This window comes from Leptopilina boulardi, unplaced genomic scaffold (assembly GCF_019393585.1).
Source record: "Leptopilina boulardi isolate dan_hultmark-lab unplaced genomic scaffold, ZJU_Lbou_2.1 LbouV2_399, whole genome shotgun sequence".
Classification (NCBI taxonomy): domain Eukaryota; kingdom Metazoa; phylum Arthropoda; class Insecta; order Hymenoptera; family Figitidae; genus Leptopilina; species Leptopilina boulardi.
In genome coordinates this window covers 64,225-85,560 of record NW_026137972.1, presented here as the reverse complement: position 1 = coordinate 85,560, position 21,336 = coordinate 64,225, and the positions used below count along the sequence as shown (strand labels likewise).

The following is a 21,336-nucleotide window of genomic DNA, read 5'->3' as shown; positions in this document are numbered from 1 at the left end:
GTGTTTATTACATGAATAAACGTTGTGTAAAATTAGAAAGACACGTATACTAATTCTGATTGATCTGTAAACTTTAAACGCTTAAGAAACATGATAAAATTGCCTTCCTTCTCTCTATATAAAAGCTTGAAATCCATGCGCTTTTCGGATGGATTTCTTGCAAATGGGAAAAAACAGAAATAGTAGATGTCAAATGCTTTTGACAGTATAATGGTTTAAAGACGGGCATGTCTCCCCACTGCGTCGAGTTTTTACATTATGTCTAAAAATTTTACATTTTGTCTAAAAAAAACACGTCTCAGGTGATGTGAATAATGAGTGACACAACCCATGTGAATATAGTATGATTTTTCTCTCCGTGCATTAATTTGCATTTTTGAAACTTAAAAAATGTTTTGTGGTTCCTGAAATATGTTAAAAAAGGTCCGAGCATGTTTTCCTACAACTCAGCCGTCGATCATCACTTTTCGATTATTCGCTGCTGAGTTGTAGAAAAACATGCTCGGACCTTTTTTAACATATTTTAGGAACCACAAAATATTTTTTAAGTTTCAAAAATGCAAATTAATGCTAAGACCTAAGAAATTATGTTGTAAAATTGTCAAATATTTCCATACATTATTCTAGATTATGCTAGGAGTCAAAAACATTAGTACGGAAGTAGGAAAATTGCATAATTTTTTCTTGAAATTTTTTCGGCGTTATAAATGTGAAAAATAAGAAAAAAGTTTTATTTATACACATTCACACGCAGAATTTTATCAGCTTTCCAACCATCTAAGTTACATGTTTCTAACTTAAAATATCTTGCTTTAAAGTCAGCATAAAATTTCAACTCCTCAAACGTCAGCCGTACCGACTATTTCCGACGGTACTGTATTTTTTTATATTGATAAATATTTGTTTCCTAAAATTATGCAGGATATTTAAGAAATGTTTTGAAAATTTTTTACTCTTTCAAAATACAAGTTCATATTCAAAATATTAGATTCTAGAATATTTAAAATAAAAGTTTTTCCAAAAAGAGTTTTTACATTTACAAGTATTTTTATTAATTTGTCAATTTTTTAATATATTTTTTTTAATCTCCTTCATTAACTTGCGAAAGTATTCGGAAATTTTAAGAAACCTTTATTTTATTTAATTTAATTTAAGTAGGATATCTGTTGATTATTGATCTCCAAAAATATTTTTTTATTTTTAAACAAAAAAATTTTTATTTCTTTATGTAAAACTAATTATCTTTTTGTAATATTTCGAAAATTGCAATTTAACTTTCAATTATCTCTCAAAAATATATTTCGTAATAATTGATTAGATATATTTTGAAGTCTTCATTATTTCATCATTAATTCTCATTTCTAATACAACTCTAAAAAATTCATGAGTACATTGTAAAAATGCATAATAAAGAAAAGAACAATAAAAATTGTATAAAAATAATAAATAAAATTTAATCGCAATAAAGTAAAATTTAACAAATAAAAAATTCTCTATATTTATATTAAAAAAGGAATTAATATAAAAGAATTAGAATTATCTAACTTTATCTGATTTCAACTGGAGACAAATTATTAATCAATTGAAACTATTTAGACTTTTCGTCTTGTTGATCGCGAAAAAATTAAAATTTACACACCGATCAATATTTTTCGATTACTGTCAAGTATTCGAAAATAAAAAGAAAAAAATATTGCCCATAAAATAGAAATTTGTAATTTCCTTCCATTATTTTCAAATTCAGTTTTCCTTCTTTATCCAAATTTTCCGGGGCTGTCCTATTATTTTGATAACTCAATAAACAACGTTAATTCCTTTTTTAGCAGCGATGGGCAATTTTTCACCTTGAAAGAATGGATTTTCCTCCTGAAACGCAAATTTAAAAGGAAAATAAAATAATTTATTTTTTTGTGATTGAATGGAGAAAATGAAGACTATTTTACTACCTTCATGAAATTATTTCTGTACCTGGAATCTTTCAACAATTTGGTCGAGATCGGTACTGGAAATTTTCAAGTTTGCTTGTTCTTCTTCAGTGTCAATTTCATTTGCACAATCAAGCATGTGTTCCGTGTCGCACATGCAGTCTTGGGCGCTTTGAAAATCTCGACTGAAAGCTGCTGTATTCTCAAAATCAGTGATGCAATGATTTTCCCCTTAAAAAAATACATATTTATAACTGCTTTTTAATTTTCCTCTTAATTATTTGAATATAATGAAGTTAATACAAAAACAAATTTTAAATTTATAATTAATTTAAATCTCCCTCTAAATAAATCCAAGAAGACCCGAGTAACTGTTTCTCAGTATGTAATCAAATAGCTAAAGCTAAAATATTCAGATAATGTAGAAGCGAGTACAAAGGTAAAAATCAGGGATGGAAACCCGACTTTTTTTCGGTTACTGTCTTTTCTTTAAACATTACGGTTTCCGCATTCAAGTTTGGGTTTTTAAAGTAAAAAATTTCAGTTTTTTTGGTTGTCGGTTTCCGATTGTTTCCTTCTGATAATAATAATATGAATAAAAATATTTGTATGGATTTGAATTATTTTTATAATAAGGGTTTCGGTTTCGGTTGCCATCTCTGCCGATAACCAAAAAAACCGAAATTTTTTACATTAAAAACCTAAACTTGAATACCGAAACCGTAATGTTTTAAGAGAAAGCAAAAAATTTTATGTTATGTTTAGAAATTTTCAAGTGAAATTCAATAAAAACTTGATTCGATTTCATGTAAGTAGAAGGCTATAAAAAGAAACTTTTAATCCAAGATAAAATTGTCGTAAATATAACTTATAATTCGTTTGCTTTTACTACTTAGGTAATATACCTCTTTTCATAGCACGTACGTCACAAATATTTTTTAAATCATAGTGCTGGTAGGTTACTTAGATTTAATTCCATTAATTTAATAATAGCGAGAAATTGATGTTATACCTACATCAAATAACAAAGCGAATATAAGAAAATACTTTAAAAACCAACCCTGCTGAAAATCCCTGTACATACAAGATCTTGTGCTGAACTTGTCATTTTCTTGTACAGGGATTTTCAGTAGGGAAAGTAGTACTTTCCAACCTGGTCAATGAAAAAAATCAGAACATTATTTGACAAAATCCATCATATCTAGATGATTCATAAACCCTCCACTATTAAAGAGTTCGCAAAAGAAACTTCTAAGAAAACTTCTAAGAGCATTCTTGGAAAAATGAATCCTATCAAATTATTGCCTTAACTTCATTTTTATCAAAATTTTTGATAGAGGTTAATAAATTTATCTGCGGATAGAACTTGATAGATACTCAATACAAATCCTTTGATAGAAAATTATATCATTTTTCGTAGGATAGAATTTGATAGAATTTTTATCAAAACCTTTAATAAGGAATTATTAGATTTACTTGCGGATAAAAATTGAGCCGTTGGATTCTAGAAGGGCTTACTTCCCCGCATTGAGAAAATTGCACTTAACGAATTTCGCAATGTCTCAATAAAAAATTAATAACTTTTTTATTTTTAATCCAAAAAACTTTTTTCTTTTTTAGTCACTCGTAGGATATAATAACACGTATTTTCGTTTTTGTTTCATAGAAAAACTCGTAAAATTGACTGAGCTAGCGCGAGTTGAAGTCAAAAAAACAATTAAATTTTACGTTTCCAAAAAACCAGTTTTTCTCTTATATGTATTTCGAAACCGGAAAAAGATGGAAAGTTTTTTATTAAGAAAAAAAGATGCGCAATCGAATTCTGTACAAGAATATGCTCGAAAAATATTAAAATTCGAAAAATGAATTTTGAGTGTCCAGAGGACTTCGTTTTCCGGCCGGAAAAATTTACGTATCCTTCTAGTATCCAGCGGCTCAATTGATAGTTTTTCAATTCAACTTCTTTGATAGGAAATTATTGGATTCTTCAGCGAATAGAAATTCTTATTCCTGGTACATTAATGAAGAGTAATTGTTATATTAAAAAAAATAATAAAAAAGATATTCAGTTTTTGCAAATTGAAACACTTGCTTCAAAATGAATAATAACTTACTTGTATATCCAACTGGACAGGGATTAGGAGGAGTGCAATAGGCGGGCAAAGTATTTTCAGATTTCTCATCCTTAGCGCCCTTGAGTCCTCCGGGTTGAATTCTGTGTCTGTCGTTTCCATTTTCATCAGACTTTTGATGACTCCATAGTGTACTGTGCTGCAAATATTCTTGATCGCGAATACTCGGATTAGGATTTAGAGTCTCAATCCCATCATAGTCAATTGGCAATTCAACTGGAATTTCCTTCATCGCCTGAAAATCATTACCAATTCTTGATCCGTCTTGATATTCTAAATATGAATCTGCAGCATCCACTAGATCGTTTCCCATTTGATCGATTAATTCTCGAAGTACTAGGTCCGCATAATAATGTTCCTTTTCAAATTGAAAAAAACATTTTTTTATTTAAAGTATTTTTAATACAAATATTTGACAAATAAAATTCATTGTACCTTAATACGAGTGAATTTGATAGACTATTGAATTTCGAAAAATGCAATAAAATATATTACCTTCAATGGGGGCAAATACATTGTTGCGTGTGCAGCAGCAAAAAGAGTGAATACCACGAGAGCATAACGCATTTTGAGGTTTTGTACTGCAAAAATAATTATTATATTATTATATAAATCAAATATTAATTTCTTATACATGTATAGTCCTTCAATAATAAGTTCAAGAATTAGAATAATATGACAAAATTCTTTTGCACATTTCTCTACAATTGCCTTCCTAATTGTATTATTGTAATGAGTAGTACTGACAATAAGCTAAAGGTATTTTACCCGGATGTATTTTAAATAAATAAAGAAATCATTTTTCAAAATGAGACTACTTATAATGACATAATAAACAAAACATTCAGGACTCCTATAGAAAACAGCATAAAACTTAATTGAAAACAATAAAATAGAATAATTTTTTATCAAAATGAAAAAACAGAAAAATAAACGTAAAACTGTCCGAAAAGCAAAATAGAAGTCGATTTTTCCCTATTAGAAATTGAACTCTAGTAATTTTTGGTAGGGTTGTATTTCCACAGAGTGTAAAAATATAAAAAAGGGGGTGGAACTGAAAATAAGAAAATGAAAATTCTATTAATAATTATAATTATAATAAACAATCAAAAATAGTAAAGAGGAAATAAATAGACTTACAATTATTTTTGTAATGTCCAAATAGGAAAACAGCTGTGAAAGGTCTTTGACAGATACAGACTATTGAATCTTGATGGCGTTTTCTTTGGATGATAAGCGCCGCTGATGGGAAAATTTCTCACTAAAGTATTGATCATATTTCGGGCACAAACACGTGCAATGGATATGAGAGAGCCACCCTCGATTTTACATTTTTATTCTCTTTTCACCCCCTCATTCGAATCTTATTAATGTTCCCTTTAACGTCTACACTATACTGCATAAATATGCGGTTCACCATCTTTAGGTCTTTATTTCGTGGTAGGTCTCATGACAATTTTTATCGCACGCGATTGAGTCTGCTCACACGGGATTTCCTATAGTATTTCAATTGAAAATCACGTCCAACAAATCATTGATTTCGAAAAAAGTTAACGCAACTCTGGCCTTGAACCTTTTTCAGCCACTAACCTTCTTATTCTTCGTTTTGCAAATTCCACGCGACACTTGAAACTCCCTATTTATCTGCTATCTTCGAAATTTTCGTCTTTTCATTTTTATAAAATATACAAATAATTTAGTTTTAATAAATCAAGAAAAAGAAGATTTCTGATGCGAAAATAATTTTCAAAATTGACACATTTCTTGGACATTGAATGTTGTTTGAAAAAAAAAATGTCTACGTCATTTTAATGGGGTTTTTTCTTTGAAGAAATAACAAAAAACACATTTATTACACTAAAAAAAAACTAGTAGGTTTTACTACTTTTTAACTACTATGAGTAGTACAATAGGTCCTCAACTGAATTTAAACGATTCTATTAACTATATAAAAATAGTTAAACCAATTAAAAATGTAATTGGTAGAATGACATTTTGTGATTGTATTAACTCAATTTAAAAATGTTAAAACAACTCAAGATGTAAGTAGTAGATTTTACTACCTAAAGTGGTTCAAATAGGCTTTAAGAACATTTATGTCGTAGAATTAAAAAATTCTTTGCGATTAAAACTATCACTTTAAGTAGTAGATTTTACTGCACTATGCAATTAAACAACTTATAATATATAATTAAAAGATGAAAAATTTACAAGTCAAAACTTAAAAAGGATAGTTATAGCAACTAATAAAAGTAGTAAAAATGACTACTGTAAATAATTAATTACCAATTGGACAAGCAGAAAGTAATCTTCGAGTAGTTTGCAGACTGTCGTAGAGAGCGTGCGTGGTTAGTCGGTTAAGGTATGGGTTAGCGAGCGTTAGGCTCGAGGGTTCAATTCCCGTCGGTTAGAAATTTTTTTCATTAGGGCATAAAATAAGCGTCAGTATAGGAGAGAGGATGAAAAAGTCAATTCTACTGATAATAAACAATTATAAATAAAAAATAATTTTATTTTACTATTTTAAGTAGTAAAATCTACTGCTTAAAGTAGTAGTTTTAATTGCAAAAGATTTATTAATTCTACAAAAAAATGTTCTTAAAGCCTATTGAACCACTTTAAGTAGTAAAATCTACTACTTACATCTTGAGTTGTTTTATCATTTTTAAATTGAGTTAATACAATCACAAAATGTCATTCTACGAATTACATTTGAGTGTCCCGATCAAATAACTCGACCGACGCTCGGACGAACGCTCTATTACCAGTCAAGTAGCAGTGACAGCCTGTGGGCGGCTCACTGCTACCCGACTACCATTAGAGCGTGTGTCCGAGCGTCGGTCGAGATATTTGATCGGGACACTCATTTTTAATTGTTTTAACTATTTTTATATAGTTAATAGAACCGTTTAAATTCACTTGAGGACCTATTGTACTACTCAGAGTAGTTAAAAAGTAGTAAAACGTACTAGTTTTTTTTCAATGCACTTTTTGCTTTAGAATTAGTTAAATTTTACTAATTTTTAGTAAAAGTTACTAATAATTAGTAAAATTTTACTAATTCATAAGCAAAAATTGAGTCACTAATTCAAATTAGTAAACATTTTTACTAATTCAGATTTAGAGAGTAAAAAATGTCATAAAATGCTATAAATGTATTTTCACATAGTTTTTTAAAAATTTTAAATATGGCAACCAGGCCGAGCCCTGGTCGGGCCCATAGAAATTTACTAACCCGGGGCCAGAACAGGAAATTGGATCGGGGGCAGGTCAGTAATCGGGATGAAAAGTGGCAATTTCTGCATAGGTAAGTATTACTCGTTATTACAGTAAATTGAAACAACAGTGCGTAATTCTTTAACTAATATGTTGCTCATGTCCAAATAATGTTTTATAACGGGGAAATTTTTCAAAAAATCATTCTAAATAATACAAGTATTTTAATACTTATATATGTGACATTTAGGTTAAGTACTCTAAATGTCAAATTATATGCATTTTTACAATGTAAATTGATTTAAACTTGTATTTACAAGAAAGAAATTACTTTGCTTTATTAATAAAAACCTTATTTTGTACACAAGAACATGTATAAATTGAGTAAAATACAATTTTTTAATTTGAATAAAAAAAAAATTTGATAAAATTATAAAAATATATATATCTAATATATCAGTTTCTTAAATTTAAGTATACTTTATGTATATTAAAACTACGAACATTTTTAACAGTGTAGATTCGATACTTGGGAGATTAAAAAGATAGTATTGAGCCCAGAGTCAGCCGAAGTTCGGAAAATTGAAGAAACTGACCATCGGTACCAAAATTGGTACAGTAACGGGACGATTTGAACTCTACTTCTGTCCCAATAACATATTTGCCGTATTTTCGGTAGACATTACTGGGCCAATGTTGTCCGCATTGGCAGTCTTAGCATTTCGCTTTTATAGAAATAAATAAAGTTTATTAATAATAAAGTAGTAGTTAGAATAACTTTTTGCTAAAATAGAACACCTTCCCCATAAATACATTTTGAGAAGGCCTGAAGCACAGTTTAGGAAAACAGTTTAAAGCTGGAGTTGTGGCTTTAGTTGACTGAGACTCATTTTCACGAGGGGAGTGAACCGAGGTCGTAAAACGTAATGTGCTTTGAGTCAGGGTTGCGTTGATCAAAGAGACCAGTCTCCTCCCACCTGAAATGTGTATTATCTTGATAGGCAGGACGTTTTAGTGACGATACCCAAACCTATCATTAAGATCCACATAGATACTTATCTCTAAGCTTTTAAATATTTTTATCGATTTATATAATGCCGAATTACCATTTATTAAAATTTTTATTTAACCGCATTTCCATTTAGCAAATTGTTTATTCTTTGAGACTCTAAGAGAAAATATTCTGTTCCTACGCTTTCCCAGGTGCGAATGTCGGTCGGCCGCTAGAGATGGTTGGTTGGCCCATGGTCGGCCCAACTAGGGCTGCACGAGAGTCGGCCGCCCTAGTTGGGCCGACCATGGTAAATATTGTCACCCAAAGGTGGCCCGACTATGGCTGCCAACGTCGGCAGCCCTAGTTGGGCCAACTGTGGGGGATAATGGTCGGCATGACTTGGGCAGCCACAGTTGGACCAACCTTGGCCGCCCTAGTTGGGCCGACTATGGAATCGTCGGTTGACATGACTTGTGATTTAGCAATCACAGTTGGGATATACTTTAAACAAAATGGTGATTAATAAAACTGTGGCAGCCAAAATTTTAAGAAACCCACTTCTTAATGGTCGGCTAAATTTCTTTGAAGATGCAACTTATGAGACTAATTTTTCCTTAGACTCTCATGTAAGCGTAGGGTAATGGATAGCGTGTTATAGATTTCGGTGCGTTAGGTTGCGGGTTCGATCCTTGCGAGCGATAAATATTTTTAAAATGTATGTATGCGTTTAGTGTTTAAATACCTAAAATAATTGTATGATGAATTTAGAATAATTACTCATACACTACCATCCGAAATTGTGCGAACTCTGCTTTTTCAACAACTATAAAACTGTTCAAATCTTCAAAAATATTAAAACTAAAATTTTTTTCTCTTTATTTTATTAAAGTTAATAAAATTCTGAAAGAAATGACACCTTGACAAAGAGAATATGTTAATTTTTCAATTAGATATCTAAGAAAAACCCAATTTTCAATGTTTTTACTATTTTTTTTATTTCTCTGGCAAAAATTAATATTTTTAAACGTTCTTAGGCTCATTGAAATCATATTTTGTTATGCAATTCAAATTATATAAAACAATTCATGTACACATTCTTCGCTAGCGTATGCAAACCGTGAAAGTTGGCTCATAAAATGTCAAAAAATTGTGATTAATATTTATATGACAAAAAATGATCAGTAAAATGTATAAATCTTAAATTTACTTACATAAATCAGAGAAGTTTAGAATGATATATTTACTTGATTTTTAAACATTATATTTTATTGTAGAATTAAATTTAAATTTTTTGACATTTTATGAGCCAACTTTCACGGTTTTCACGGGAAGAATGTGTACATGAATTGTTTTATATAATTTGAATTGCATAACAAAATATGATTTCAATGAGCCTAAGAACGTTTAAAAATATTAATTTTTGCCAGAGAAATAAAAAAAATAGTAAAAACATTGAAAATTGGGTTTTTCTTAGATATCTAATTGAAAAATTAACATATTCTCTTTGTCAAGGTGGCATTTCTTTCAGAATTTTATTAGCTTTAATAAAATAAAGAGGAAAAAATTTTAGTTTTAATATTTTTGAAGATTTGAACAGTTTTATAGTTGTTGAAAAAGCAGAGTTCGCACAATTTCGGACGGTAGTGTATATGTTATTCGTATAACAAATTTTTATATTTTATTTTTTATTGGTCGGCAAAAATTTTAATGCCAAAGTCGGCCAACCTTTGGCAGCCATAGTTGGGCCAACCAAGTCGACCCTAGGTCGGTTGACGTTATCAATTCGCTAGTTGGCCCGTCCTCTGGCTACCCAAGGTGGGCCGACTGAGCACATGGTTGGCCCAACTTGGGGCCGACCGCCAACTCGCACCTGGGTCCTTGATAATCTTCAATTTTTCCAAGACACTAAATCACCCTTAATATTCTTCAATAAAATGTGATTTCTTTAAATCACTGATAGTACCTACACTTAGAAATGTTCTTTTTTTGCATAAAGTTCGCTAAATATTTTAGTTCATATGCAGGAAATATTTTGAAATCATTAGAAAATGAATGTAACCATGTTAGTATATTTAATTGAAAAAAAATTATAATCGATTCATGAAAATTTCTTTGAAAGTTAAATTTTGTAACTACATTACAGAATGAAATTTCCAGTTAAATTTATAGAGAGGCAAAATTGATTTGTTCATTGAGTAAAGTATTAGGAGAAGGTTATGATGGAAGTTGAGAAAATTTATTTTGTCATTCCGTCTGCAAAATTTTTGGTTGTTGTAGCTATATTTTAATTGTGTTAATTATCCTGAGTTGCGGTGTAAGTGAAAATAGGGGTCGTGAAATATGGTAATGTGTTTCTTGATGAGAGCGTCTATGTGAGTGCTTGATACTTCAAAAGGGAAATTAGAAATCGATACTTTCAGCTTTGATGATAGTTTGTTGGAAAAATATTTTTTACGTGATATTATTAAATCTTATCAGCAGCAGTTCTACTTGACAGGTAGAAAATCCAAAATTCTCATTTGTAAATATCCCGGATTGTGAAGAGAAAGCATTCCGATTTAAAAAACCTGTACAATATTTTATACAAGTCCATGTAATGCCCTTGTACATGTTCAGCCTCAAAATGGTCCGTAATCAATACTTTTTTTAGTGTGTATGCCGTGCTTTTCCATTCTGAATTTGAATTAGTGAAGTCTACTGATTCACAGCGCTAAGCATTCTACTATAATTTCAAAAAGCATAATACATACTCTTTTTGTAATTAGTTTATAACTATTTCAAATTTAGAGAGTGGCGCTTAATTCTTCTGGGTTATTGTCAAAGTATTTTGCTTCTAAAAATCTGCCCCGAAGACTCTTCATTATCCTCAAAAACTAACAAGCTTCAAGCCAATACGTTTTGCCGTATTGGACCTACCATTTAAAATTTTGAAAATCTGACTTGGTATTCGTAATTGGAGTCCTTTTTTGTACTAGAATCAACAGAAAAGGGAAAATTGGTTTTTTAATCATATTGTAAATTTTTTTTCAAACGCGATACATACAAATATAGAGATTAAATTCGGATTTGTAACGTACCTACTCATCATTAAATCTGAAATAATAGTGATTACTATTAAACTTACGAAATTTCACTAATATGCATGTACGCTATAATTAGAATCACACTCTCTAAATCTGAATAAGTGAAATTTCACTTAGAATGTTTCGAAAGTTCCCGTGTAGAAAAATCCTCTTAGGCTGGTCAGATTCTAGCCAGACCGCCTAGTTTCCAGACTAGCAGCTGCCCAGAAACTCTGGCCAGCAGCTGGCCAAAAGTGTAATACTAGAAGCGGTCAGACGGTATGACCTGGCGCTGGACAAATTGAATTTTCTATTAAATTTAATTGATTTAACTTATAAGAACAATTCGTTATATTTCTGAACTTAAAAAAATTGCGCATACAATAAAAATTAATATTATCCACAATTCTTATTAACTCAGTACACTTGCACGTCTAATATTAAATTTCAAGAATTAAATTAAAATTTACTACCCACGGGGATCGAACCCACGACCCTACAATGAAAAATGTTTGGCGGAACAGATAAGACACTCATAGATGAGCGGCGCCACTTTAGTTCAAGTCCTAAATGTCCGCTGTGACGTCTTGCGTCTGCTTCTACTAAAATTTTCTAGGGAACTCGAAAATAAATGAAATGAGTCGAAAAATTTCAATAGAGATTTAAAAATTTAGACTCTGATGAAATTTTAAATTATTTAATTGAAACACATTTTCCATTTATTTTTCATTATGATATATATATATATAGTAATTGTTATTATAAAATTAATATTTCTTATGTCATTTAACGAAAAGAAAATATAAGCTAAATATTTATTCAAAAATCCAATAAATATTATTTGATATTGTTTATAATTAGTAAATATTTTTAAACCATGTAAAATTATCGTTAATAATTTTAAATGATATTAAAATGAGCGTAAAAGTATTTTATAATAATATAAATTATGCAATTAAAATTATATTTATAAAACAATTATAAATAAATAAACAAAATGTTTATTTATGATTTAAAATTGTAATATTTTATTATTTAGGAGTTTTGGTATTAAAATTCAATATGGCGGCGATTTTTCTACGCAGTAATGCAATGACTAATGCGAGACGTCTTTCAATCTAAAAATAGCAAATATTGATTTTACTCGTGAACTGCGTAGCATAGATCGTAACAGAAAGTAACGGATCGTCGAAAAGCACGACATGAGCGCTCCGATTGGCTGAATAAGTAAGAGGGGATAAAACTCCTCCCACTAACGAAAGTATATAAAGCGAGCATCTTCGGCAGTTCGGCTTGAATTTCAGAACATTTTGAGAATTGTTAGAAGGAAGACGTTTTGTGCGTAACTTATGATTTTCAAACTAAGTATTGTAATTAACTTAGAGTAATTACAATAAATATTATATTATAAATAATTTAAATTAACTAATTCTATAATTCAACTGAGAATTATTAAATTTGTTAATTTTAAATCTTCAAACAGAATAAAATTGGTTTTTACCCGAAAGGGGTTTTTCCAATCAAATAAGTGTTTATTTATTTAATATCCTACAATTTATTCATTATTTATAATAAATAATACAATAAGATTCAAATTTAATTTAAATTGTGACTCGTTTACCCAACTGACACCATTAGGTAAAAAGTCGCATTACGCAAAGTCGATTCGTTCGCTCAGAAAGGAGAAAGATTCACACAAAAGTGACAGTGAACGACTTGCTTTTATTTAACGTCACAATTCTATGCTATGTGAGCAACCCTGTCCACACTGCAAAAAGAAGTATCTCAATATAAGATGTTTTAGTTATTTGAAATATCTTATAGTTTAAGATGTTAATAGTATCTTCGCCAAAGTGCTTTACATATTTTTGATGAAAAACATTTTGAGGTTAATTATGGCCTCTTATGTAAGATGCTTAATGTATTTTATATTTTAGTAACTTCAAATTCTGGCGTATCTTAGAATTTACAAGCATCTTTTTTTTAAACATTTTATGACCCCACAAATATCTTAATTCAAGTTACTTATAGAAACTTACCAAAGTAACTTACATTTCAAGATGGAAGAAATATTTTCATTTTTGTTATAACGTAAAAAGCATCTTAAATATTAATAAGATACTTTACAAAATATCTTTTTTTAAGGGGGGAAACCACATTACAGGATTCAAAAAATCGAATTGTTTTTTTGCATAAATATTCAGCTTATGTATTCAAAAGTATGTAGAAAAATTTTTTACAGCAAAATTCGGGGTCCTCTCTGTGCTACAGGCAATGGATGAAGCTTGCTCCGAGTAGCGAAGCAGGTTGGTAACGGCGTCACTGAGGAACGAGGAAGTCCCTTTGTGAATTTATGATTTGACTTATGAAGAAAAGGACCCACACAGCACCCAAAATTCCCTGAAACTTGACAGAACCTCACATGGCGGGGTTAGGAAACTTTAGTGGCAAGGTTCATACAAGTTTGTGTCGATGTTTAAATGTCCACATGAAAAGAATATTCACACGAAACTTTGAGGAAATATTACACATAAATATTCACGTGCAATGTTCAGTCAATGTTGTGTCAATATTGAAATTACATTTTCGCCTAGTTATAAAAATTTCATTTACTAATATAATAAGTATAGGTGAATATTGACACAACATTGACTGAACATTGCACGTGAATATTGATGTGTAATATTTCCTCAAAGTTTCGTGTAAATATTCTTTTCATGTGGACATTTAAACATCGACACAAACTTGTATGAACCTTGCCACTAAAGTTTCCTAACCCCGCCATGTGAGGTTCTGTCAAGTTTCAGGGAATTTTGGGTGCTGTGTGGGAAAGGACTAATGTATGGTGCAGGAATAGCAGATTAAAGTGGTTAAATGGTTTTTTTCTTATCATTATTTTCAAATTTTCGATATTTTTTCAAAAGCATTTTTCTCGAAACAGGATTTTTGAAATTGCTGTGCAGAATAGCTCAAAATGTTATTGACCAATTTCAAAAAAGAAAATTGCAAATTGTTCGTTATTAAATTTATTATTAAGTGAACTAAACGTTAGAAAGAAAAAAAATTGTATACCTTCTTTTTTAATCTCAAAGACGCAAAAAAATATGCCAAAAATCAAACATTAACTTAAAAGTAGTGTCAATTTTTCAAATTTCAATATTTTCACTTAAAAATTAGTTCAATTAATAATAAAATTTGTATAAAATGTGAATAACCTTTATTTTTTGCTTTTAGATCAAATTTGTAGACTCCACCTTGCACAGCAATCATAAACTCAGACGGCACAGCTCCAGGTTTAATGGCTGCTAACTTGAAATGTTTTTAATAAAAATGCTTAAAAAATTGTGAGACACAAATAAATATACATATGCAACATGATGTCATACTTGCATTTCATTTAAAAATTTTTATCTCTTTTGAAAAAAATACCGAAAAACGGCTAAAAACAGCGTCGTAATGTGGTTTCCCCCCTCAAGATGGAAGATACTATTTTTCCATATTACATCTTATTGTAAGATACAAAATAAGTTACTTATTTTTGCAGTGCACCAACGTTTCTTCACTGTATACCTAACCTAAGATCTAATCTAACGCTTTAACGACCGCGCCTAAATCGACAAATAAAAATTTGAGTTACACTGGAACGCCTTTTATTAGGACACTGGATTATTTGGAAAGCTTAGGCGTTAAAACGGGGTGAGGAGAAAGGGGATGAAGTATCTCTGCACGCAGTAGCGCATCTATTAAAGAGTCCGTTCCCCGCCTTGACTTAATGTATTATTTTGCAATTATTTATTGGTGTTATATGAATGTGATAAAAATTAATAAACTGTGTGACAATTTTGCTAAGTAAAATTTGTTTTATTTCTAAAAAACAATTAATATTTCTCACTTAATTAATTTTTTTTTCTTACGTCTCATGCGTCTAACCTCAAAATCGTTGTTCAACTGTCAAACTTTGGTTATGTATTTCAATCGAAGGCAAAAAAAAAATTCTTACGGCCCTGTAAGTTTATGCTTTTTCGTCAAGGTGACCTGTCCCGATTATTCGGACACACACCCGAGCTGTCCTAATAACCGGCGTTCCAGTGTATTTATTACTTCTGGCTAGCATCAGAGCTGGGTCTGGCTAGACTTTCCAGACCAGTATCGCTAGATACAGTCTAGAAATTACAAAATAAAATTTTTTAGTTATCTGGACTTTCTGTCTAGCATCAGATCTGGGTCTGTCTAGACTTTCCAGACTAGCGACGTTATTCAGGGTCTGACATGTGTCTGAGTAGCACCAGAACTGGGACAAGCTAGATCTTCCAGACTAGCGATGCTAGACGCTTTCTAGATTGCGCTCAGCTTGACTCTAGGCGATCGAGAAGATTTTCCTAAACGGGTTCTCCACGTAGAAAAATAAGTGTATATGCACTTATTTTTCTACGTGGAAGACTTTTGAAACATATTCTAAGTGAAATTCCACTTATTCAGATATATAGAGAGCAGTGGTGTCTCCAAATTATTGCAGACTAATTACATACAAATTTTACATGGATTCAAATATATTTACAGATAAGGTTTAATGTATATAAAAAATGGGAAAAGGAATTCTATAGAAATTGATAAATATTTATTCAATTTTAATAAAGCAATTAGCAAAATGTTTCTTAAGTCAATATAACAACTCTGTTTGAAAAAAAATTACCGATTATATTAGATGTGAGAAAGCGTCAAACCATAAGAAAAAAATCTCTATGAAAGGGGAATATTTAAAAAAAAGAGCATTATGAGAGGGTTGAAAAAGTTTTATGAAGGAGCTCAATTAAGAGAGAGGACGAGTGTCAATTGTAAGGGGGGAGTGAAGAAAGATTCGGGGATGAGACACGAATAGTGAAGATCAGAGGTGGGGAAAGAGATGGTGGGAAGGGGAGCGGAGGAACTGGAAGGAGTCGAACGACTCTATTTCCGGGGTGAGACGTCGGGTACCCATTCGAGTACACATATTCACACACACACACACACAAAAACCTCGCCAAGTTTTGGATCAATACTCGCGTGACGCCGAGACGTAGCATAACAACCCATATCATACACGTGATGTATTGCCACAAAGATTCTGCGATTTCACACATCTCTCTCTCTCTCTCTCTCTCTCTCTCTCTCTCTCTCTCTCTCTCTCTCTCTCTCTCTCTCTCTCTCTCTTTCTCTTTTGATTTCCTGTGGCGATGCTTTGCCCTGCAAACAGTTGAACAAAGATTTTTGACCCTCAGGCTTAGACTTAACGTGCGAGGGAGGAATGGTCCATTTTAAATGGTGATAAGCAAATGGAAAATTGGGGTGAAGGTCATTTTTTCAAATTGCACGATAGACATACATTAACAGTCTTTTAGTCTTGATTAATTTTTTTCCAAGATCTTTAGGCTTTCAGTGGGATTGTTAAAAGAGTGCACTGAGAAAAATGTTTAGTCAGAGCAACCAAAATTTGGTTGGGCCAACAAAAAAATTTTGTTGGTATTTAAGCAACCAAAATTGCCTAATCAAACAATTTTGTTGCAAACACTAAATTTTTTTTCTCAGTGTGATAATTATTTTTTTTATATTCGTTGTTCAGGTGATTATTTTCACATTATTGTTTCCTCTTCTTCACATTATCATTATTACCATTATGTTATTCAATTAAAATTATAAACTACAAATGAAAAAACTGTATAGGAGAGCGAGGCGTATCTAATTAATTGAGGATTCTTGAGTATAACATTTTTATTGAAATATGTATATACAATATATATACAAAAATCGTTAGTACCATTTAAAAACTTGAATAATAATTAAAAATTATTTAGCATTTAAAAAGTTAATAGTTCTTTTCTATTTCTCCTTATTTGACTAAAATTCATAAATAATTTTTGAAGTTAAATGAGCAAATAAACACATATCACGTTTCAATAGGTATACTAAAGTTAATTTAAAGTGTTTTTTTTTGCATTTCAAAGATATTTTGTTCCAATTTCATATAAAATAGGAAAATTTTGCAAAAAGTCTCGAACAGTGCAATAAAGCGGAATGTAATGATTAAAATGTTTGATTTTTATTATTTTCATGAAAAAGTATATTGACTATTAACTATTATATTAAATTTTTAATACCCAAAGTACAATAGGTATTGGGGAAGTGTACCAATTACGGCGAGTGCATCAATTATGGCGCGTTCATAAAAAATAATTATTATTACTATTATATTTAATATAACTGTTGCAAAATGATTAAAAAAATTATTCTAATCTTTTTTTGATACAATTACTTACACTGAAAAAAAATTTATTTGGATCAAATAAAAAGTATTTGATCCAAATACATCACTTACTTGTCTATTATCCAATAAATATGTATTTGAACCAAATACACATTTACTAAACCTAAGTATTTTATTTTATTGTATCAAATAAATAGTTATTTGAATCAAATACAAAGTTCTAAAATCAAATAAATGGAATATTCAAAGCTAATAAATAATTATTTAAATCAATTATGAAAATTATTCCATTCAAATAAATATTTACTAGACATAAGTATTTTATTTTATCGTATCAAATAAATAGTTATTTGAATCAAATACAAAGTATTCAAATCAAATAAATGGAATATTCAAAGCTAATAAATAATTATTTGAATCAATTATGAAAATTATTTCATTCAATACTGAATGTTTTTTGATTCAAATAAATATTTATTTGTATTAATAAAATATTTTTCTTGAAACAACTAAAAATTTTCTTGAATCAAATATTCGATTATTTGTCATAAGTAATTGTTTTAATTGAAACTAAAACCTCTTTAATTGCGGCAATTATTATTTTATTTAATACAAATAATACAAATAATACAAATACATAATTTATTTGAATAAAATGTAAGAATTTTTTGATTCAAATAAATCAAGATTTGAATTGAGTAAATAACATATTTATTTACTAATTCTTCCATTTCTAAATTAAATTCTTACTCAAATAAATAAATTAAATAATACGTAATTTCTGCATACTATGATTGCATATTTTTATTTTTCAACTAATTCATATATACAATTAATGATTAAACGCAAACCTGAGAAATAAATAAATCTAACGCATGGGGGGAATCGAACCTACAACCTACGGATTATGAGTCTAACGCTTTACCAACTACGCTACGCACGTTACATAAAAACGAATGTTAACTTCTTGATGTAATTTAAACTTGCAAAAGACCTAACTCAGAAAAGTGCTTAACATCATTTAGTTAAAGTTAAGATATTAAGTTATATTTTCCAATTAAATGCAATTTATAAAATATAATTAATTATATGCTTTATGATTATAACATAAGCTTTTAGTTTAATAAGTCTTAAATTGAGTTTATACAATAGAAATGTCGAATTTTCTATTTCAAAGGTGTTTTGACTCGAATCGCGCCGCAATTAGTGCATTTTCCCAATAAAAATATAAAAAAACATAACTTTTTTGATGTTTTAAAAATTAATTTTTCATTCACTTCCGAGAATCTGCCAACTTCATTATTTTGGTACAAGATTATCGTCAAGAATTTATAGGTAAACATACAACTGAAAAAATGGACTGTTGACAGAAAAAATTAAAATAAAAATATGATGAGAATGTGAAAATGGACAAGAGAAGTTTTTAAAGAAATTTTCGTGACATGCCAGAGGAGAAATTGCCATTTTGTTGTAACGAGCTGGAAGAATTCTTGGTAATTGACTCTTCTTCAAAAATAAAAAAAAAGTAACGTAACCCTATAATATCAAACACTTTGTCTTTACAAGATCGAATTTATTATAGCCAATAACAAGACCTTTACTCGAATTAAATGATTTAGTTGGTCCAATAATTTGCACTTTTTTATTGTTCTCAGTATAATACGATTTATACCTCCATGAAGTTGGTGTCGACGCTTAGCACCGAAAATTGTTTTTCACAAGACCAAAAATGTCAAATTATTTTTTTAAAGATTTTCTGTCCAAATAATGCCTTAAAAAATACTTTTCAAGTTATTATATGTGGACCCAAAACCTTTTTAATAATGATTTGATATTTTTGATCTTGTGAAAAATAATTTTGCGACGCTGAGCGTCAAGGCCAACTTCATGGAGGTCACGATTTGTCTAACCTAATGATATATTTATTTTCAAAATTTATCAAACTTGTGTTATACTTATAGGGTTAAATAACAATTTTCTGTAATTAATATAAAGCTTTTTTAAAATTTCGAATATTATTTAATGCAAATCCAAATAAACTTCTTTTTATGCATTTATTTATTTTATATTTTACACTATATTTTATTCTTTACATTGTATTTTATTTCTTTAATTATTTATTTATTACATAACAATTAATTATAATTTCAAAAATGAGCTTAACCTGTTTTATTAATAAAAATATTCAAAATTGCTAACAAAATACTTCCTACAAGAAGAAACGAAATGATTCAAACAAATATCATAAATAATTAATATTTTAATTTTAATTATTATCCTGCAAAATAAATTAATAGGCATGACAATAGATAATACTTATATTAGTGAGACTTTTTTCAAAGAATTTTAACAGCTAAAAAGTGTTGCAGCAAAACAGCATTCTATAGGTTAATTATAAACAAAAACAATTATTTCTAATTTTTCACAACTTTTTTTAAACAATATCTAAATTTTAATATTTCTTTTCTAAGACCTTATAGAAACTGTAAATAAAAAATTTCCAAAATCATTTACCATAATAATTGGAGGCGCACCCTTTCAATTAAATTTTCTATTCATATTCAACGATATGATCCTAATTAGGAGTACAAAAAATTTCTTTTTAGTTGTATAAATGTTTCATAAGTTGGTCAATTATTTTATAAAATTTCTTGTCTTTGCCTTAGAATTAGAATTGTAAAAGAGAATTACATGGAATGAAAAAAGCACATAAATAATTTAGATAGACAGCAATTTCATCATACTCTCTAAATTTGAATCAGCGGAAAATCGCTGATTGGGCAGCTATAAGTATGCAGCTGATTCAAGCAGCGTATATACATTGATAATTAGCGCATATACACTATTTCATCAGTGTATAAAGGCTGTTTGAATCAGCTGCAAATTAGCGACGTTTCGCTGATTCAAATTTAAAGAGTATTTTTCTGGGAAGTTTTAAACTATACTTATTTTGAATGAAATATTATATTGAGCATCGGCAGGTTCGAAAATAGAAAACGGATAAATATCATGATAATAAATAAATCATTGATTTAGGGAAATACCTGTGATCAAACGTATCTTGAATCCGAGGAAATCAACTTTTGCCATTATGATTTATATCTGGAGAAAATTAGACCCTTCTTCGTTTCGACACTTGAGGATAAAATTCACGCCTTGCTGGAAAGATTCATTTATACGGAGAACGCTGATCGATTCCAGAAGCAATTTCCATGCTTGAAGAATTGCATCGGACAGACGACGACAACAACACTGAGTACTTGCGTAAATGAGAACTGTGGAAACCACATGGCCACGGGAATTGTCGTCCAAGACGTTATTACACGAGCCATCAAGTGTTTGATCAAGGAAGGTGTCTTTGGATCTTTCATCAATTCCCTCGTATTGAACAATAGGATAAATAGAATTGGACGTCAACTGGGTGCTCTTGATTTTCAGAAAGATTCTCTCACCTATCTCAATGTCTATAATTACGTTTGCGAAAAGGATTACTGGATTGACCAGTCGTAAGTATTACTATCAACAATTCGTATTTTTTCAGTTATTCCGTCAAAATCACTCTTCTTTGTTTTCAGTACTTGAATTTGTTTTTTCACTTTCGTTTCTTTATTTATTTTTCATTGAATTTTCAAACTGTTTAAGAATTCTTTCTATAATTAAAACCTTATCAAAACTTGACAATAAATGTATTCCGGTAATTAATTTCTTGAAAAATTTATAAAAGATGTGAAACGGAATTTGACGACGACCTTGCTGCAGAAGTTGG

General features: G+C 29.7%; 2 protein-coding genes across 2 annotated transcripts in view; both read right to left on the bottom strand.

Moving 5' to 3' along the window:
* The window catches only part of LOC127289083 (uncharacterized), a 179,201-nt gene that overhangs the window by 131,108 nt on the left and 26,757 nt on the right, over positions 1 to 21,336 (bottom strand). The gene's annotated exons all lie outside the window — the stretch shown is intronic.
* Positions 1,474 to 20,675, bottom strand: LOC127289080 (uncharacterized). The gene is made up of 6 exons (XM_051316843.1): positions 20,615 to 20,675; positions 5,198 to 5,299; positions 4,553 to 4,638; positions 4,040 to 4,415; positions 1,969 to 2,156; positions 1,474 to 1,866 (listed from the first exon to the last, which is right to left on the bottom strand). Exons 1-6 carry the CDS (start codon positions 20,658 to 20,660, stop codon positions 1,795 to 1,797), a joined length of 870 nt encoding a protein of 289 aa, XP_051172800.1. The 5' UTR covers positions 20,661 to 20,675; the 3' UTR covers positions 1,474 to 1,794.

Bases quoted from the DNA above. Each gene is read 5' to 3' on its own strand.
- LOC127289080 (XM_051316843.1), bottom strand. From the start codon at position 20,660: ATGGCAAAAGTTGATTTCCTCGGATTCAAGATACGTTTGATCACAG. The intron at 5,300-20,614 runs GTATTTCCCTAA...TTTTCCCATCAG, and splicing joins CAAGATACGTTTGATCACAG to CGGCGCTTATCATCCAAAGA. The intron at 2,157-4,039 runs GTAAGTTATTAT...TATTTTTTTAAG, and splicing joins CTGTCCAGTTGGATATACAA to GGGAAAATCATTGCATCACT.